At 33.0% G+C, this 17,327-nt stretch overlaps 1 protein-coding gene across 2 annotated transcripts in view; it reads right to left on the reverse strand.

Moving 5' to 3' along the window:
• Positions 1-4,563: 4,563 nt before the first annotated feature.
• Positions 4,564-17,327, reverse strand: part of TMTC4 (transmembrane O-mannosyltransferase targeting cadherins 4) — an 89,152-nt gene continuing 76,388 nt past the window's right edge. For both annotated transcript variants that reach the window (XM_074299458.1, XM_074299459.1), the window contains 4 exons: positions 13,272-13,386; positions 11,103-11,215; positions 5,890-5,959; positions 4,564-4,858 (listed from right to left, as the gene is read on the reverse strand). In XM_074299458.1, coding sequence (XP_074155559.1) covers positions 4,710-4,858; positions 5,890-5,959; positions 11,103-11,215; positions 13,272-13,386 — 447 coding nt within the window. In that variant the 3' untranslated portion in view covers positions 4,564-4,709. The remainder of the gene's footprint in view (positions 4,859-5,889; positions 5,960-11,102; positions 11,216-13,271; positions 13,387-17,327) is intronic.

Below are 17,327 nucleotides of genomic sequence, written 5' to 3' on the forward strand. Positions count from 1 at the left end.
CCAATGGCTAGGAAGTGCTGAATAAGGCTAGTGTGAGGTAGATTTTATAGCAGGGCATCCACTAGGGGATGGGTTACCTTATTTGTTGAAGGACCAGGCACCAGCTAGAGGAAGGCCCCCAGGAATTAGACCTTTTCAGAGCATAGAGATAGACTTTACTGAGCTACCTTTGGTAGGTCACCTCAGATATCCGCTTGTCATAATAGATCATCTGACCTCATGGGCTTTTCCAGTGACCCAAACTACAGCTCAGGCTGTTGGTCAGATCTTATTGGAACAAATTATTCTCAGATATGGGATGGTGGAGAGGATAGACTCAGACCAACCAGGGGGCTCATTTTACCTCTAAGGTACTCTAGTCTCTGGCAAAGGCCTTGGATATCACCTGGGAGTTTCATACTCCTTCCTTGGGTAAGGTGGAAAGAATGAACCAGGAGATCAAGAGGCAGGATTTCTTGTACACAAATTTCAGCCTGGGGACTGGGTGCTGATTTGTGTGGACTTTTCCAAGTCTTGCTGATGTTGATAGGGGTTGAGGTCCCTTTAAGATTCCTTTCTAATTGCCCAACCCCCATGGCTGACCTTGATTCACAAATCCTGGTCAAAAGCACCCTTTTGAATATCCGGGCCCAGCCCCCACTGTCAGCTTAGCTTCCCCCAGCCCCCACAGGATCTGAGCTATCTGAAAAGCCGCCAAGAACTTGGGGGTACCGACCACAATTCCCTTCTAGGTATAAAAGAGCCGAGTTGCAGCTCTCTCTCTTCCCCCCAACACATGGTATCCTTCCAGCCATGTAAGGGTTCCTGCCCGCCCAGTGGCCACCTTCTGCCCTGGCGTCTTTCTAACTGAGCTTTACTTCCAAATTTCCTACAATAAACCTCTTTTATCAATCTAGGTTTTCGGGCCTGTAAATTCATTTACAGGGGATACTGCGCCTCATGGGATTATCTATGCGCCGACAAATGGGGTTCCCCCTTTCCTTTCCCTTATTAATATCAGATAGCACTATGAGGACCAAGGAGAAAGGTTGGACTCACCACACTCAGACTAAGGGAGCAGTTACTTTTCCTACAGAGTAGACTATGTTATCAAACTATCCTGGTGACTTCCCACTGGGTGGATACATGAGTCTTGAAAAGATGTGTAGGAAGTTTGTGATCTATCCGTTTCTTATAGCATTTCTGTTGTTGCTGACGTTAGTGATAAGCATTTTTATTTGTGAAAGGTGTAAATTTAAAACACAAAAACTGGGGACACAAATGGTTGGAGTGATAGATTGCCCCAGATAGGAGCTGGGAGTACAGAACTCCAATTTGTAAAGATTGAGCAACCTGGAGAGGGAGGTCCAGTTAGACAAGGATGGACCCCAGTAGACAAAAAGGACAAGCCAGGTCCCGAGGGATTGATTACTGAAAATAAGCTGGTTGAGGAAATTTATCAAGAATGGTGTGAGAGGTCTTCAAAGATTATCATAAACAAAAGCTGAGGGATTGTGTGGAATTAACTGAGTGAAGACACTAGCATGGGAAGATAGCCTTAAACTATAATTGTGACTTGAGACTTTATAATAACAAATAGAGATAAATAAATAATATTATAATATATTAATAAATTTATATTGCTACATAATTAATAAATAATAAAGTTTCAGGTGTTTGTCCCCTCCTACTTCCCACCAATTCTTAATCAGCATTTAAGTACTTCTTTTAAAGATGAAGGCTATGAATTCTCTGTTCTCTAGGAAAATTTAAATTAAGAGTTTATTGTTGACTTGTATTCTTTTGTTTCTGGGTTAGATTTCTGCAATTAAGATGTAAACTTGGACTCCCCTAAACAATGAGAGAAAAAGCCAGCCTGGGGCAGGGTAGAAGGTTTCTGCCTTCAGACTATTTAATCTGGTGTTTTGCAATTCTTTGTAAGATACCCTTTTTTAAAGAGATAGTAATAACCCTCTTTTTGCTTTTTCTTACTCTGACAATTTCTAATTGTTTTTGTGGATGCTACTGTTCCCTCCCCACAGAACAGTTTTCCCCAAATGGCTTTCCTTCCCAGGCAAGTGCAATCCAGAGTAGTATTGAGTCTGGAGTAGCAGTGTTAAACTCAAATAGAAACAGATGAAGGGGAGAGAAAGAGGAGAATATATTGACATATTAACATTATCTGTGCTTAACAAACACATGTTAAACATTTTTCAATTACATATTAATCTGGTTCTGACTCATTCTGAGTTTTTCAGGCAATGAGTTTGTTACCAGAGTAGAAAGCTTGGCAATTCTGATTCACTGGAGAATGAAGAGATACTAAGTATTTATGAGCTACTCTGCGTACTTTGTGATTTTTTAATATTTTCTCTGAGAGTAGAATAAAGACTGCCTTTATGCACTGTCACCTTGAGTGAGGTAAAAAAATTTTCATGGGATTGCCTCCAGAATCAAACATGGTTAATGTATCTAAGCACTCAAAATCTCAGGTATTTGGCCACAATTTACAAATAGAAATTTTACATTAAATACATCAGATGAGATTTTAAAAAAAGTATAACATTAAGAATAATGATGATATTGAAAATGTGGGAGAGATGTCAATATAACTTTGGAGAATGAATCACATTCTTTTATACCCTATTCTTTGGAAAACTTCTTTAGCTTCCACTAAACAGGTTTGAGGATGACATTTTACTTTGGTAGATTAAGACCATTTTGATATTGAACCACTTAGAAAAAGCCCCCAATTCAAACTACCTTAAATTGCCATAAGTTTGCAGAGGCATAATATTCAATATGATATATTGATAAAATTAAGAACAGTTTTTTTGGCAGATATCTCTAACAAGACTTATTAAGGCATTCCAGGAATCCTAAGAGGAGAAATAGTAATAAAAGTTATACCAGAAAGAATCAGAATTGTAAGCAGTTCTTCAGTATGGAAAGAATAACTTAATTCTTAAGTTCCTAGTTTCAATTTGAAACTGATTTTATTGCCCTTGTATGAAGGATTACACTTTTCCTTGTTCCTTGAGGTAACTTTTGGCTCATTCCTAATTGACTCTCTCCAAACCCCCTTCTTTCCCGAAGCTCCTCAAAGTTGATTTGCATAGTCCAGCCACAGATCTTCATTTACATCAACTTAGATGACAAAGTTGTATAGTTATTTCCAGTATTGATTTTATACTTTCCTTCAAGCGTTGTCCATTCCAGTCAAACTACTCAGTTAGCTATTCCCAATACACAACATTGCATTTCTCACTCACATGCCTTTCACAGGTGGTTCCTCAAGACTGAAATTCCTGCAAAGCACAGGTCAGGCACCATGTTCTATTCAAGGTTTTCCTCAACTCCCCTTGGTTATATTCTTTCCTCTAGAGCTTTCTTTTTTTATTTTTTTTATTTTGCATATAATTTACATTTACTTGTTTACAAGTTGTAACTCCACCTTCCCCCCAGGAGACTGTAAGTTCCTTAAGAATTAAGACAGTTTCATTTTTATCATTGTGGCCAAAATGCCTAGCACAAAGTTTTGAACACCATATACACTTGATAAAATAAAAAACCCAACACTTTATGACTGATTAATTACAGAGATGGTAAGAACTAGTAGGTCAATAGTATATAATATGGTAATTTAAAAAGATGCACAGACTAATTTAAAAAAAAGTCAATCAGCAACCAGTATGTATGATTAAATGGTTTCCATTCTTTCTAAATACTGGAAAACTCAATAATATCACTCATTTTGGGAGGAAATTTACTCCCTGTGGATTTTAGAAGTATCAATGTCTACAATCCATAAAGCAACATATATTAGTCAGAAGGACAGAGTCGAATTATAAATTATAAAATGAAATGATACTACTCATATTTATGAATATAGCCCTCAACCCTAGTTAAGACATTAATGAAAAAAAAAAGAGATATCTTGATCTTTATCTAAGAAATGCTATACATTTCCCCAGGAAACTAATTTGAATTTTTATGTGGATGTAAATAATTAAGGATAGTTCATAATGTTCTACTACACAAATAGGAATATTTACAAATATTGCATGAGTCAATTTCTTCCAAAAGAAAATAAATATTTAGAACAGAGGAAGAAGCTAACCTTTCTAATACTTGGCTCAATTATTCTTTCCCTGTTTACACACACACACACACACACACACACATACACACACAAACATCTCCTTAAATGTTTATGGTATGCTACAATGTATACTATACAGAGAGTAGATCAAACACAAAAATTTTGTTTTTGTCATTAAATAAAAAAGCAATATACAGCAAGAAGAATGTTTGTGATATTTGTGTAAATTTCTCAAATCAGTTTTGCTAATGCTCCATCATGATGAATATTGTTCATAGTATTCACTGATGCTTAACTATTTTTCACATGTCCATTGCAAATTTTGGTTTGGTAGAAATTAAAAGTTAGCTCAAGGTATTTATTTTTCTTTTTAAATTAGAAAATGTCTTTATCCTAGAATTGAATTTTTAGAACCTATAAGTTGGCTGAAAAAAATACATTTCCAATAAAAAACATCAAGCATATTGTTGGAGCTGCAATAGTTTTTTGGTACATTCATGTTTTTATTTTATTTTCATATATAAAAAACAAATTTAACACCATTTACTAAAACTTTTTTACAAAGTTAAAAAAACCCATAAGACATTAATGATCCGTATCATGCGAGACAAGAGAGAGAAAAGAATGATCAAAGATTATTTGTTTGCAATTGTTCTAGTTTTCTTTTTAGTAGATTGTAATTTTCCTTGGTCCCTGGTGCCAGAGGGTCAAGCTTCAGAGAAACTTCATAGTATTTCTTGGCTAAGTCAAAGTTTCCCCATCGGTGGTAAAGCACAGCTGAAACAGCAAGGAGCAGTTTTTATTGGAAGTCTTTCTGCATAATTTGCACAACTTTCAATCATTTGTTGAAGGAAAAAAAACATTAAAATACATCACAACAGTGATACAGGGCAAACTTTTATTAAGGATAATGCTGATTTTTTCCTTGATTGTGCTAAAATTTTAATCTTTTAGGTTTAGGCATGTGCTTATTTTATCATATAAATAAAATATGTAATACAAGAAATAAGGTATCATGAATTTATTTTTCTGTCAAGATTTCTCTAGCTATCTCTTAAGCACAATAATATCTGTCTATATATTCTGTCAGCTGAAAGGCAGGGACTTCAAAAATAACTGGGCAATGAAAAAGTAGAGAAATAATTTGATTCTAAAACATTGAGATTAGTTCATTTATATAAATCTGAATTTAAAATGCTATCAGTTCTATATAAATAGATTAGATGTTGTATTGACTTGAAGGGCCTTACAATGTTCCATGAGGGCCCAAACATCTCCCCTACCCTAAACCTGACGATAGAAGAGCTAGAAGATTCCCACATCATCTGAGAATGACAAGGCCTCAGCACCCATTAAAATAAAGAACAAAACAATTAATTCTAATGCCTCATTGTAACATATGCTTAATTAGGCATTCAAAAACAAAGCCAATAGTGCCAATTCTGAGAGCTCCTACTATGCTGGAAAGGATTCAGATACAATTTCCTTGATAGACTTGTTTGAGGACAGTGTAACTATAAAGAATGATCACAAAAACCTTAATATCTAATTGGTGATGAATTTATCTATTGGTCATGGCAACCATGGCTAGGTTTAAAAATCTGAAACACGTTTGCAAGAATGAAATGAAGGAAACCTAATGAAGAGAATCCTGAAGTATGCATTTTTGCCTTTCTGTTTTTAGAGGGCAGCACAGACAAATGTAAGTCTAAAACAATTCTCTCAACACTGCTTTGAGTAATGAAACTACTTCACATTAGAAACTACACTATGGTAAGATTCATAATGGAAAAAAAAAAGTATCTTACCCAAATTACCATGGTAACTTGCAGCATTTGGATTGGCCTTAATTGCCTTCAGGAATAAAGCTTCAGATTCCTAAGTAAATAATTGAGATGTCAAAATGCAAAATACTTGTACAGATTATTTAAAAGCATATTAACTATAATGGGTATTTCTTTTCTTCTCAATGGGGGGGGGGTGCAGTGGATGGAGAGAGAGAGAGAATTTGGAACTTAAAAAATCAACAGCAACAACAAAAAAGCTAAATATTAGCCTCCGTGGCCAATGGTTTGCAAAGTTATTCTTTATTTTTATTTTTTTAAAAGCTTTTTATTTTCAAAATATATGCATAGTTTTCAGTGTTTACCCTTGCAAAACCTTGTGTTCCAATTTTTTTTTCTCTCCTTTACCCCACTTTCTCCCTTAGACTGCAAGTAATCCAACATATGCCAAATATATGCAATTCTTTGACATGTATTTCCAAAATTATCATGTTGCACAAGAAAAATCTGATCAAAAAGAGAAAAAAATGAGAAAGAAAACAAAAAGTAAGCAAACAACAACAAAAAAGATGAAAATACTATGTTGTGATCCACACTCAGTCCCCACTGTGCTCTCTCTGGAAGCATTTGGTTCTCTCCATCACAAGACCATTGGAACTGGCCTGAATCATCTCACTGATGGCCACATCCATCAGACTTGATCACAGCATAATCTTAATATAATTTTTCTATAAAAAATGATGAACAAGTAGATTTTAGAAAGACCTAGAAAGATTTACACGAACTAATGCTGATTAAAACAAGCAGAACTAGGAATACAATGTAAACACTAATAGCAAGATTGTGCTCTGATCAACTATGAAAGCCTGGGTCCTTCTCTGCAGTTCAGTGAGCCAAGGCAATTCCAATAAATTTTGAATGAAAAATGCCATCTATATCCAGAGAGAAAACTATGGAGACTGAATATAAATCAACATATGCTTCGTTCACTGCTTCTTCTGGTTTTTTCCCCTTCTCTCATGGTTTTCCCCTTTTGTTCAGATTTTTCTCTCTCAACATGATTCATAAAGAAATGTGTTTAAAAAAAAAAAAAAGAATGTACATGTATAACCAGAAAACAAACAATTCCCCCTTCCCCCCAAAAAAACAAAACAAAACAAAACAAAAAAAAGACCCAAATAAACATTAAGGGCTTTGGAAATTCTTTGAATCAAAATAAAATTGGCCCCACAGAACCCTGCAGGAAGAATTAGCTCTGATAGTTTAGAGACCCAACTTGTAAGTGCTCCTGAGAATGTGCATTTTGTACTTGTGTTTTTTTTTTTTGAGAGAAATGAGTAAAGCAATAAAATTCTAACCAACTTTATATAATCACCAAAGTAGCATGTTGTAGTCTTATTATCTTCCCTTTATAAAAAACAAAGACAAGTCACTTAATTTCTCAAGCTCAATTTCCACATATGAAAAATGAAAATATCTGTAGTGTTGACTTGACAAGGGTGAAATGCCAGTCAGATTGTTTCTAAAGCATTTTGTAAACCTAAAGTGCTTTATATACACATCAATTATTCTAATAATAATAAAATTAGTGGTATCTACAATGGATGATAATGAGTTTTGCATCTGAGAAGGATGCAAGCTGGAGTGGTGTGCTCACTTGATTTCTAATATTTACAGTTATTTAGCATCAGAGTTACTTAATGGCAAGAGGGTTCTTTCTTTCCAGAATTCTCATTCTCCTGCCATTCTATGACACAAAAATAAAAGTCTATTTCATAATCCAGCACTACACCATCCATATGTGGAATACAATAAAGCAATAAAAGGGAAGTAGATGATCAAACAGCATTAGATGTAATTGCCAGTACATTTATTAATTTTTTTTTTGTTTAGTCCTTTTGATTGTGCCCAACTCTTAGTGACCTCATTTGGGGTTTTCTTGGCAAAGAATCTGGAGTGATTTTTACCATTTCCTTTTTCAGCTCATTTTACACAGAAAGAAACTGAAGCAAACAGGGTTAAGTGACTTATCTATGGTCACATAGCTAGTAAATGTCTGAAACCAGATTTGAACTCAGGAAGATGAGTCTTTCTGACTCTAGGCCTAGCACTCTACCCATTGCATTGTGTTCCTGAGGAAATTCTATGACAAATATGTATTACAATAAATATGTTCACAAAATTCTGAATTTTTAACTTGTAATTATTTAATAAATGCCATACTACTCATATAGTATCATGATTCTAGGAGGTACACATAAATGTATCCATTGCCCCAATGAAACTTTAAAATTCCTTGTAATAGATTCTTTTTTTCTTCTCTTATGTGTTATCTTTTCTCAACGTTATGGCTTTTTGCCTTTGCCTTACAAGGCATTTTCAATTTCATCTGAAGAAAATGTAATATGAAGTAGAAATTAAAAGAAATACATAAAGCAAACAGCTCCCATTTATAGGCTGTGAGATGACAAAAAATAACAATGATTGTATAGGCAATATGGTGATAAAAATTTATGTAGATGAGGTTTCTGGGATTAAAACTGACATACCCTAACACAGATAGTTAGATATATGAACCTAAGCAAAAGACAAAAAGTATTCACTTTTTTTCTTTTTTTTTTTAAAGGATGTTTTGACCAAAAAAACCCCCTGTTTTCTAAGCAAAATCTAGAAAGATTACTTTTTTTTAAAGGCACAGGGAAGCAATAATGACACTATCAGTCATAAGTATGAGCCATAGGGCTAAATTTATGATTGTGGTAGAAATTTTACATTGAATATTGTTGGTGGAGTTGTGAACCGATCCAAGCTTTCTGGAGGGCAATTTGGAACTATGACCAAAGAGCTACAGGGTTTATATCCCAAGGAGATCACAGAAAGGAGAAAAGGACCACATTTGCAAAAAATGTAGCAGTCCTTTTTGTAGTGGCAAGAAACTGAAAACTGAGTGGATGCCCATCAGTTGGAAAATGGCTAAATAAGTTATAGTATATGAATCTTATGGAATATTATTGTTCTATAAGAAATAATCAATAGGATGATGTCAGAAAGATCTGTAGAGACTTACACATGAACTTATACTAAGTGAAGTGAGTAGAACCAAGGGAACATCGAATATAGCAAAAAGAAGTTTATGTGATGATCAATTGTGATGGATGTGGCTCTTAAAAAAAAAAATGGAGTGATTCAGGCCAGTTCCAAAAGACTTGTGACGGAGAGAGCCATTTGTATCCAGAGAGAAAACTTAATATGGAATATGATATAGTATTTTTACCTTGTTGTTGTTTGTTTTTTCCTTTTTCCCATTTTGATCTTATTTTTTTGAGCATCATGATAAATGTGGAATTATGAATAGAATAAATGTACATGTTTAATCTATACTGGATTACTTGTTGTCTAGGGAGGGGAAGGAAGGGAGAAAAATTTGGAACACAAAGATTTTGCAAGGGTGAATGCTGAAAACTATCTTTTGCATGATTTTTGAAAAATAAAAAGCTATTATTTTAAAAAAAGATAATTTCTTGAGAAAAAAAGAAATTTTATATTGAATGGGATATTTCATTACTCTAGAATAGGGCAGAACCAGTTAATCAGTCAACATTTTCCAAATATCATCTGTTAAGTTCATAGTGCCTGAAAGACTAAAGGAATCAAATTTAAAATATTATGAATAGATATTTTTAAATTCATTATATTAGATATCAAAGATGATAACTTTGAAACAGAAGAATACTTTTTCCATGAAAATGTAAAGTAGGCTTGTTATTCTTGAAAATACTGAGAATTGAAGTCTACCCTCTGGTAGCATGATTCAGAGTTCTGGTTCTAGAGCAGAGGTTCTTAACTAAGATACATTGAACAATATTTTGATACTGTAACAATATAATTTGTTTCTTTGTAATTTTATACATTTTCTTTTATAGATTTAGAATCATGGAAAAGGGGTCCACAGGTTTCACCAGATGGTCACAGGGGTCTAAGACACAAATATGGTTAAGCATCCTTTTCTGGAGTTTTAGCATCTGGATTCAAATTCTGCCTCTGAAACTTGTTATATATATGATATCAGATGGGTTATTTAATTTGTCTAGCACTAAGTTTCCTTATTTATAAAAGTAGAGGGTTGGACTACTTCTGAAGTCTCTTCCATCTTTGGATCTCTAATCCTGTGATTTGTAGTATATTTTGGATTTATATTTAGTGTCAGTATCAGTGCAAAAGGATTTTATGAGTATGTGTATGTAGGTATGTGTGAGTATGTACATGTGTATGTTTCTAAATCTAAATGGTCACAGCTATGATAGCATAGCTATCATATAATCATGTAACCCAGATGAGGAGAATGAGAACCAATCATATAAAGGCCTAATTTATGCTCTCTGGGTCATATTATGGTTTATGTAAAAGATGTCACCCCATAAACAAAAACCAAAGCCCTGGCTTATATGGAAACAAACAAATCCAAATGCTCAGACTAGAAATGCTCAGTTGCAGCTATACTATGAATGTATATATCACTATCAGAATGATTAATTTAGGGAGAGTCCTTTAGGACATGAGGATTCTTTCTCTGCAACTTGTCCTTTGTAGAAAAGGAAGACCCAAATCTGTGGAGCTGCTTTTCTTTTTTCATGGCTCTTAAAATATACAACCTTTCTTTGGTATGTCTATTTCCTTTCAAGAAGAGGCAATGAACCTTGCGAATACAATCCTTCCTTTGCAACAACAACAACAAAATTCGGTTCTGCACATATATATTGTACCTAGGATATACTATAAGATATTTAATATGTATGGGAATGCCTGCCATCTGGGGGAAGGGGTGGAGGGAAGGAGGGGAAAAACTAGGAACAGAAGGGAGTACAAGGGATAATGTTGTAAAAAAAAAAAAAAAAAAAAAATTATCTATGCATATGTACTGTCAAATAAAATGTTATAATTATAAAAATTAATAAAAAACAAAATATATATTAAAAAAAAGAAGAGGCAATGAATTCTGATATGAAAATACATATATTTATTTTCCATCTTGAAGATTTGCTGTTAGAGCATAATCAATTTCTTGAAGAAATTGTGCTATCAAGTATACCATTGTCTAATAAACCTGTAGATTCCATTCATAAAACCAGTTTATTATAACTTTGGATTTGGATTTCACTATGCAAAAGTAATATTGATGGCTTTTATTAGATGCTATTGCTAATCACAGAAAATCTAGTGAACTATAGTTTACAAACCTTGTATTTTTGGGACTTCCCCAATACATTTGCCAATGAGAACATAATAGAGTGATCACTGGGTATTAATTCTAATGCCTCTCTTCCAACTGCTTCAGCTTGGGCTAAGTTACCTAGGATAATGGAACAGAAAAACAACAAAGTGAATTACACCTTAAAATATTTTCCTGGTATTTTATCTATCTTCCTATAATTAAAAAGTTATGCATACAAATGAATCAAAATTGCCAAGAAAAAAAAGAAGTTACTTGTTTTTTAAGAAACTTGAGAATATAGATCAAGGAATAACAATAAGGTCTAGACTTTTTATTTCATTGTTATAGGCAATTCCCTTGTGAGGAATTGTAGTAGCGGAACTCTCTCTACAAATGTAGGTGGACCCCTTTACAAGTTATAGTCTTAAAAGAATTTCATAGAGCAGTTAGTGCTAGTCCTGGCTCTGAGGTCAGCTTTCTTCTTTATGGTGGGCTGGACCAAAAGAACAGAAAAAAAGCAACACATAAAATAATTAAAAAAAAGAAAACTTTAGATTTAAAGATTTTACATCTTTATGATTAATTTATATATCCATAATGGAAGGTGAAGCAGAATGTTTACATAAACTGGTCCTCATAATGGGGAACAGCACTGCATTTCAATTGTAATAATATTCAAATTGTATTTGATTAAAGGATATTTTATAGCCATCAGAAGTAATATGAAGGTATTTCCTTACAGAAGCTAGTTATAATCAAGAAGGGAGAATAGATAAAACTTTCAATAAGTCCTTTCTACTATTCCTACTTCAAAACTTTGAATATACATACATACATACATACATACATACATATATATATATATATATATATATATATATATCTACTACACATATGTATTTATGTACGTAATTTAATTCAATTCAATTCTTTTTTTGGCTGAGGCAATTGGGGTTAAGTGACTTGCCCAGGGTCACACAGCTAGAAAATATTAAGTGTCTTTGAGAACAGATTTGAACTCCGGTCCTCCTGAATTCAAGGCTGGTGCTCTATCCACTGTGCCACCTAGCTGCCCCATCAATTTTTATTCTCTTAAGAGACACAGACTAATACAGGCAACTCAACAGATCTTTTTGCTAACTTCTTATTTTAGAAATAACTGAATCATAAAAACTATGTGATTAGATCATCTTTTCTGTTCTCTCAGCTGCTCATGGTTTTTCAGTGCCTTACTACTCTGGTATCATGGCTGATTAAGTCAAATGACTGAACTAGCTGCTTTAAATATCAAAATTAAAAAATAATTTGGATGGGAATGTTTCTAAATGTATTGCCTTATTTTCTTTTACTATTGAGAGTATACTGAGCATTATCCAATCAAGAAAAGGTATGAATACACAATCATATCAAGTTTTTAACTGTTTCCTAACATGATAAGTTGGTACTTATGTCAACATTTAATTATCTTAGCATATTATGCTTTGTGAATTTGTAGTTTTACTTTTCTTTCTTTTGCTTTCAGACTAGTTCTATATGCAGAAATCTTTCACTAAAGGGGAAACACAAATAATTATGGAATACATAAAACCATATTGGGTGATTGAGCAACCCCAAATGTGGCAGTGACCCTAAAATCTAAAGTGTGGTTACAGAACTTTATCAGGCCTCCAACTGTCAATCTTCACAATTATCAATGTTTCTATAGTCAATAAAACTTCCTAACCCTTCAAATTTCCTATGGGCTAGAAAATCAGATTAACTAAGTCTGTTACAACTGTTTCTAAAATGGAAAGAGCAAACAAATGGACCAAGGTTCTCTCTCATGATTAAAGTTTATAAGCTTGGGTATATCAATTTTTGTAAGAGTTTTTATTTTTTCTCCTTACTTATGGTTTCTTGGCTACGTCTAGACAGATGACTAAAGTTGTCAAATAAGTGAATGCATCAGCCTTCAATTTTACAATGCTACAATGGTATCTTAGTTTTTAAAAATTTTTATTTTACATGGCTAAAAATCAGATAGAAAAGAAAGGTGCATTTAGTAAACATTAATCTGATTAATTTGGGACCTTAAAAGCAAACAAATGAGTTATCTATAGTTCTTATTAGGTAACATTATAACTATGTTATTATTTTGAACTTACATAGAACCACCATCACTAAAGTTCAAACACATTGTTAAAAATAACTATACCTGTATTATCAAGCAGTATGATCATATTATTCCAAGCCAAAGTGTGCTCTGGTTTCAAAAAAGTTGCATTTCTCCATGCATTCAATGCATCTAGGGGACGATTCAAGTCTGCATACTGAAAATAATGTAACAATTTAAATTATTTTTCCCCCTTATTTTCATTTCTTTTTTTTTTTTAAAGTTTCTGTGACTAAATTAAAATTTAGAAGACTGAATTTTCCAAGTAACATTTAAGATGAAAAAAAAAAATCCTATTTAATGATGCTATGTTTTAAAAGTATATATATTCACAGCATAGAAAGGGAGTCAGTTGAAAGCCTGATTGAGTCTTGACTTTTCTTTCCTCAGTGCCCATATACTATATATACCGCAAAGTATCAGTACTCTACAATTTCTATCTCATCTATCTTTTCTCCTATCATGACAGCCATCCTTGTTCAAGTCCTCATTATCTTTCTCCAGGACTATGGCAATAATCTCCAGATTGATTTCCCTGTTGCCAATCTCTTTCCCTGTCTAATAGATCTAAAATACAAGTTCTGAATTGATATTGTAATACCTAGATCTGCCTACACTATTTAAAGTCCTTTAAAATTTGCCTCCAACCTCCCTTTCCAAGTTTACTTCCTAATATTCCCCTTAGCACACTCTATATTTCTACAAAATTTTCCTTCTTGTGGTTTCCCTGAAGTGGTCATTTCCTTTACAACCTTTATGCCTTTGTACAGATTGTTCTGCATAGCTAAAGAACCCTCTTTCATCATCACTGCCTCTTAGAATCCTTAGCTTCCTGTACAGCTCAAGGATTTTATATTCCATGAAAAGCCTTCCCTGATCCTACCAGCTGTCAGTACTCTCTGGCTCTTCACAATATAGTCTATTTATCTGTTTCCATGTTGTATTCAACAATGAATTCTAAATTCCTCGAGGGTAGGGTAAGCATTTTAAGTGCTTTTCATTGTATCCCTTTGCTGTCTATCCATATGTGTGTTATGTGTGTGTGTGTGTGTGTGTGTGTGTAAGAGATACAAATTAGGTATTGAATTCAGTGGTATGGGGGAATTTATACCACTGAAGTTGGGCAATTGGTAATAAAAATTTCAGAATTAACTTCGAGGGGGCTACTTTATAGTTGTTTAAGGTCAGACTACTAGTTTGTCAGAGGTGAGACAGAATGAGGTATTCCTCATTCTGAAGTTGCCCTGTGCTTTTTATGTAGTAGGCGTTTTTAAATGCATATTGAATTAATATTTGTTGAATTGATGAGTTATGTTTTTTTATTTTTAAAGATAAAAGCATACAGTAATATTTTTTAGAAAGTAAGTCAACTTTGTGTCTGTTAAAAGTTGTTTTTTCTAGTTACTAATCAATGACTCTTAAGCTTGTTGTTCCTTTATAACTGTTCTAAAAACCCTTGAGTTTTATATTAGGTATATTTTTTATTCTCTGTGGAAAAAAAAATCTCAAAGGTTATGCCTTAAACCACACTCATTTTCTATAATTTTTACAATTTACAATTTGGGTGTCAAAACCACATTTAAATTAAAAATTCCTTTTTGGGGGATGGGTGGGAGGTTTTATGTTTCATTTTACTTTTAAATCAGTCATTAGAATTCAAAATGGTTGGCTCTTAATTTGCATAACTAGTGAGCAAAACACTCAGGAAAAAAAAAAAAAAAGATGGCTTTTTTGATTCTAACCCCACGCCCTCTTTAACTAAGTTCTAATAAGAGCTTTATCTCAATGTAGTTTTGTTTCTTTAACTCTGGTGAAGGTGCCAGTAATGGCAATTTATCAGGATTTAGATGGTACATATTCTAGTACAAACTGTCCAGTCTGTCTTCCTTTCACAGGACAACAGCAACATTTTGACTTGCCCTGTGACCTTCATAGCAAACAAATGACATATTATGCAAAAGAAAGAAAAATTTAATGAATTATGGAGACATTTACTAACTCCCACTTACTTGTGCTGTCATAATTTCTTGCATGGCTTTACTTAGAAACTAAAGCAACAGCATTTCCTCCCTTACTTGACAGAAATTAGGTGAAAAGTTCAAAAGGAAAGGAAGTAATGTAAACATAGGTATCTCAATTAAATCAACATTTACTTTCTTTTCTGTGTCAAATGGGGAACATAATTAATCTTTCCACCACATCTTTTCATAAGCAAATGACAAGCAGAATCTTGTATGCTTAGTCAATTGGATTGAGTCACTAGAACAAATCAATAGGACAAAAGTCACTATCATACCATTTATTAACATGGCCAGGAACAAACTTATTTTTGTAATTCAAAATGCTTAGTTAATGTAAAATTGAGTAGCAGGTTGAGTTGAGTGAAATTTTGGTTCTGAAGTAGTATAAAATATAACCTTAACTCTTAAAGCATTAATCCAGCAGTATGGTCTAGTGGATAGAGTGATGGATTTGATATCAAGATTTGTTCCTACCACAAAGCTTATGAGCTGTATGAATCTGGATATGCTAAATAATAACTCTTTAAGGTCTGTTTCTTCAGTTGGACTTATTTCTAGGGTTCCATTTATTTCTGAATCTATAAAACCATGTATTCTTTTCTTACTGGATGGCTTTTTCTAGATCATTGTTCCCTAGAATGGGGGTATGAACTACATCATAGGATGCGTTAAGAAAACATTAGAATTTACATTTTTTATTAAAGAAAAATTAAGCTTTGTTAATAATTAATATAGAAGTTGACAGTATTTGGCACCTTCAATCTATCTGTGTATCAAATGATCACGTTCCACATAAAGTGCAAGGTGTCAATAATCATTTGTTTGCTTCAAGAATACTGGAATGTATTATAATTTCTGGGTGCCTGGTTAAATGGATTTATGCATGATATTATTTACTTTTAAGCAAATAACTCTCAAAATAAGTAAGTGTTTGAAAAATATTCAATTACATGTGGATTCAAATATAAGTTTGTCATTAACTGACCTTACTAAATATTGTCAATGAAAGTTTTAGTAACAGAATAAGCAAAATGAAATAATATAAGTAATACTACTAACATGAAAACACTATTATTTCATAAACATGAATTGTTTTATGCCATTAAAATAAAATTTTAAAATATTTTTAATTTTATCTTTATTTCATTTTTAAAATGTCCAATCATGTTTTATAATATACATATATGTAGTACAATAACATGAATGTATATGACACAAGTACATATATACTGGGTATACATGTGATTTTTTTTTAAACTAATGGGATATCATAATCAAAAAAAACTTGGAGGCCAGTTTTATGGAAAATGGCATTCCCTTTTTGTGCTGATCTGGAAATCAGAGCTTATAAAGTCTTCAACAAATAATTATTCCACAAAGGAATAAGAAGATCCAAGCCATTGCTTTCTCCATGAGATCATCTAGGAAAGTTTTAGTATGTTATGATGGTTAAAAAAAAACCTCACCACCACTTAGATAATCTTGTTTGGAATAACTCTAAATTAGTTAGTTTGGTAAGATACAAAAACCAAAAGTCTATATTGAAGCTTTTACTTGGAAATCTTTCCATCTTTAAAGACTGACAAAATTCCTGCTGTCCTAGAATAGCCTTTGAGAAGTCTGTTACTTCCATGACATGAGGAACCGAGAAGGTAGAATCTTTTGTGGAATAAAGAGCAGTTTAGAAGAAAGATTCAAGGATATTTCTTAGAAAATATGTCAAATTCACTTTGTCATGTAGTAAACAGGGAAGGCTTTGTGTAAGGCCTAGCTGATAATATTTGTTTAAATAAATTTATCCATTAGCTAATCTAATCCATTAAAGATATTTGCTCTGCACAAATAAATGTTATCAGGCAACAGAAAGCAGCAAATTTCTCTCAAGGTTTTTCTTTTGGGAAAAGAGTATTTAAAGCAATGAGCTTCCAAGTTATCAAGCTTCTACAATTCTTTAATTCACTTAAAAGTTTTAACTGCTAAAAGAGATTGAAGTTTAATATTCTGATTAAAGTGGATATCTTCAACATAAAGAAGATCCAATTCAGTTACAGTTGATCAATGATGGACAGAAACAGCT

This window comes from Sminthopsis crassicaudata, chromosome 3 (assembly GCF_048593235.1).
Source record: "Sminthopsis crassicaudata isolate SCR6 chromosome 3, ASM4859323v1, whole genome shotgun sequence".
Lineage (NCBI taxonomy): Eukaryota > Metazoa > Chordata > Mammalia > Dasyuromorphia > Dasyuridae > Sminthopsis > Sminthopsis crassicaudata.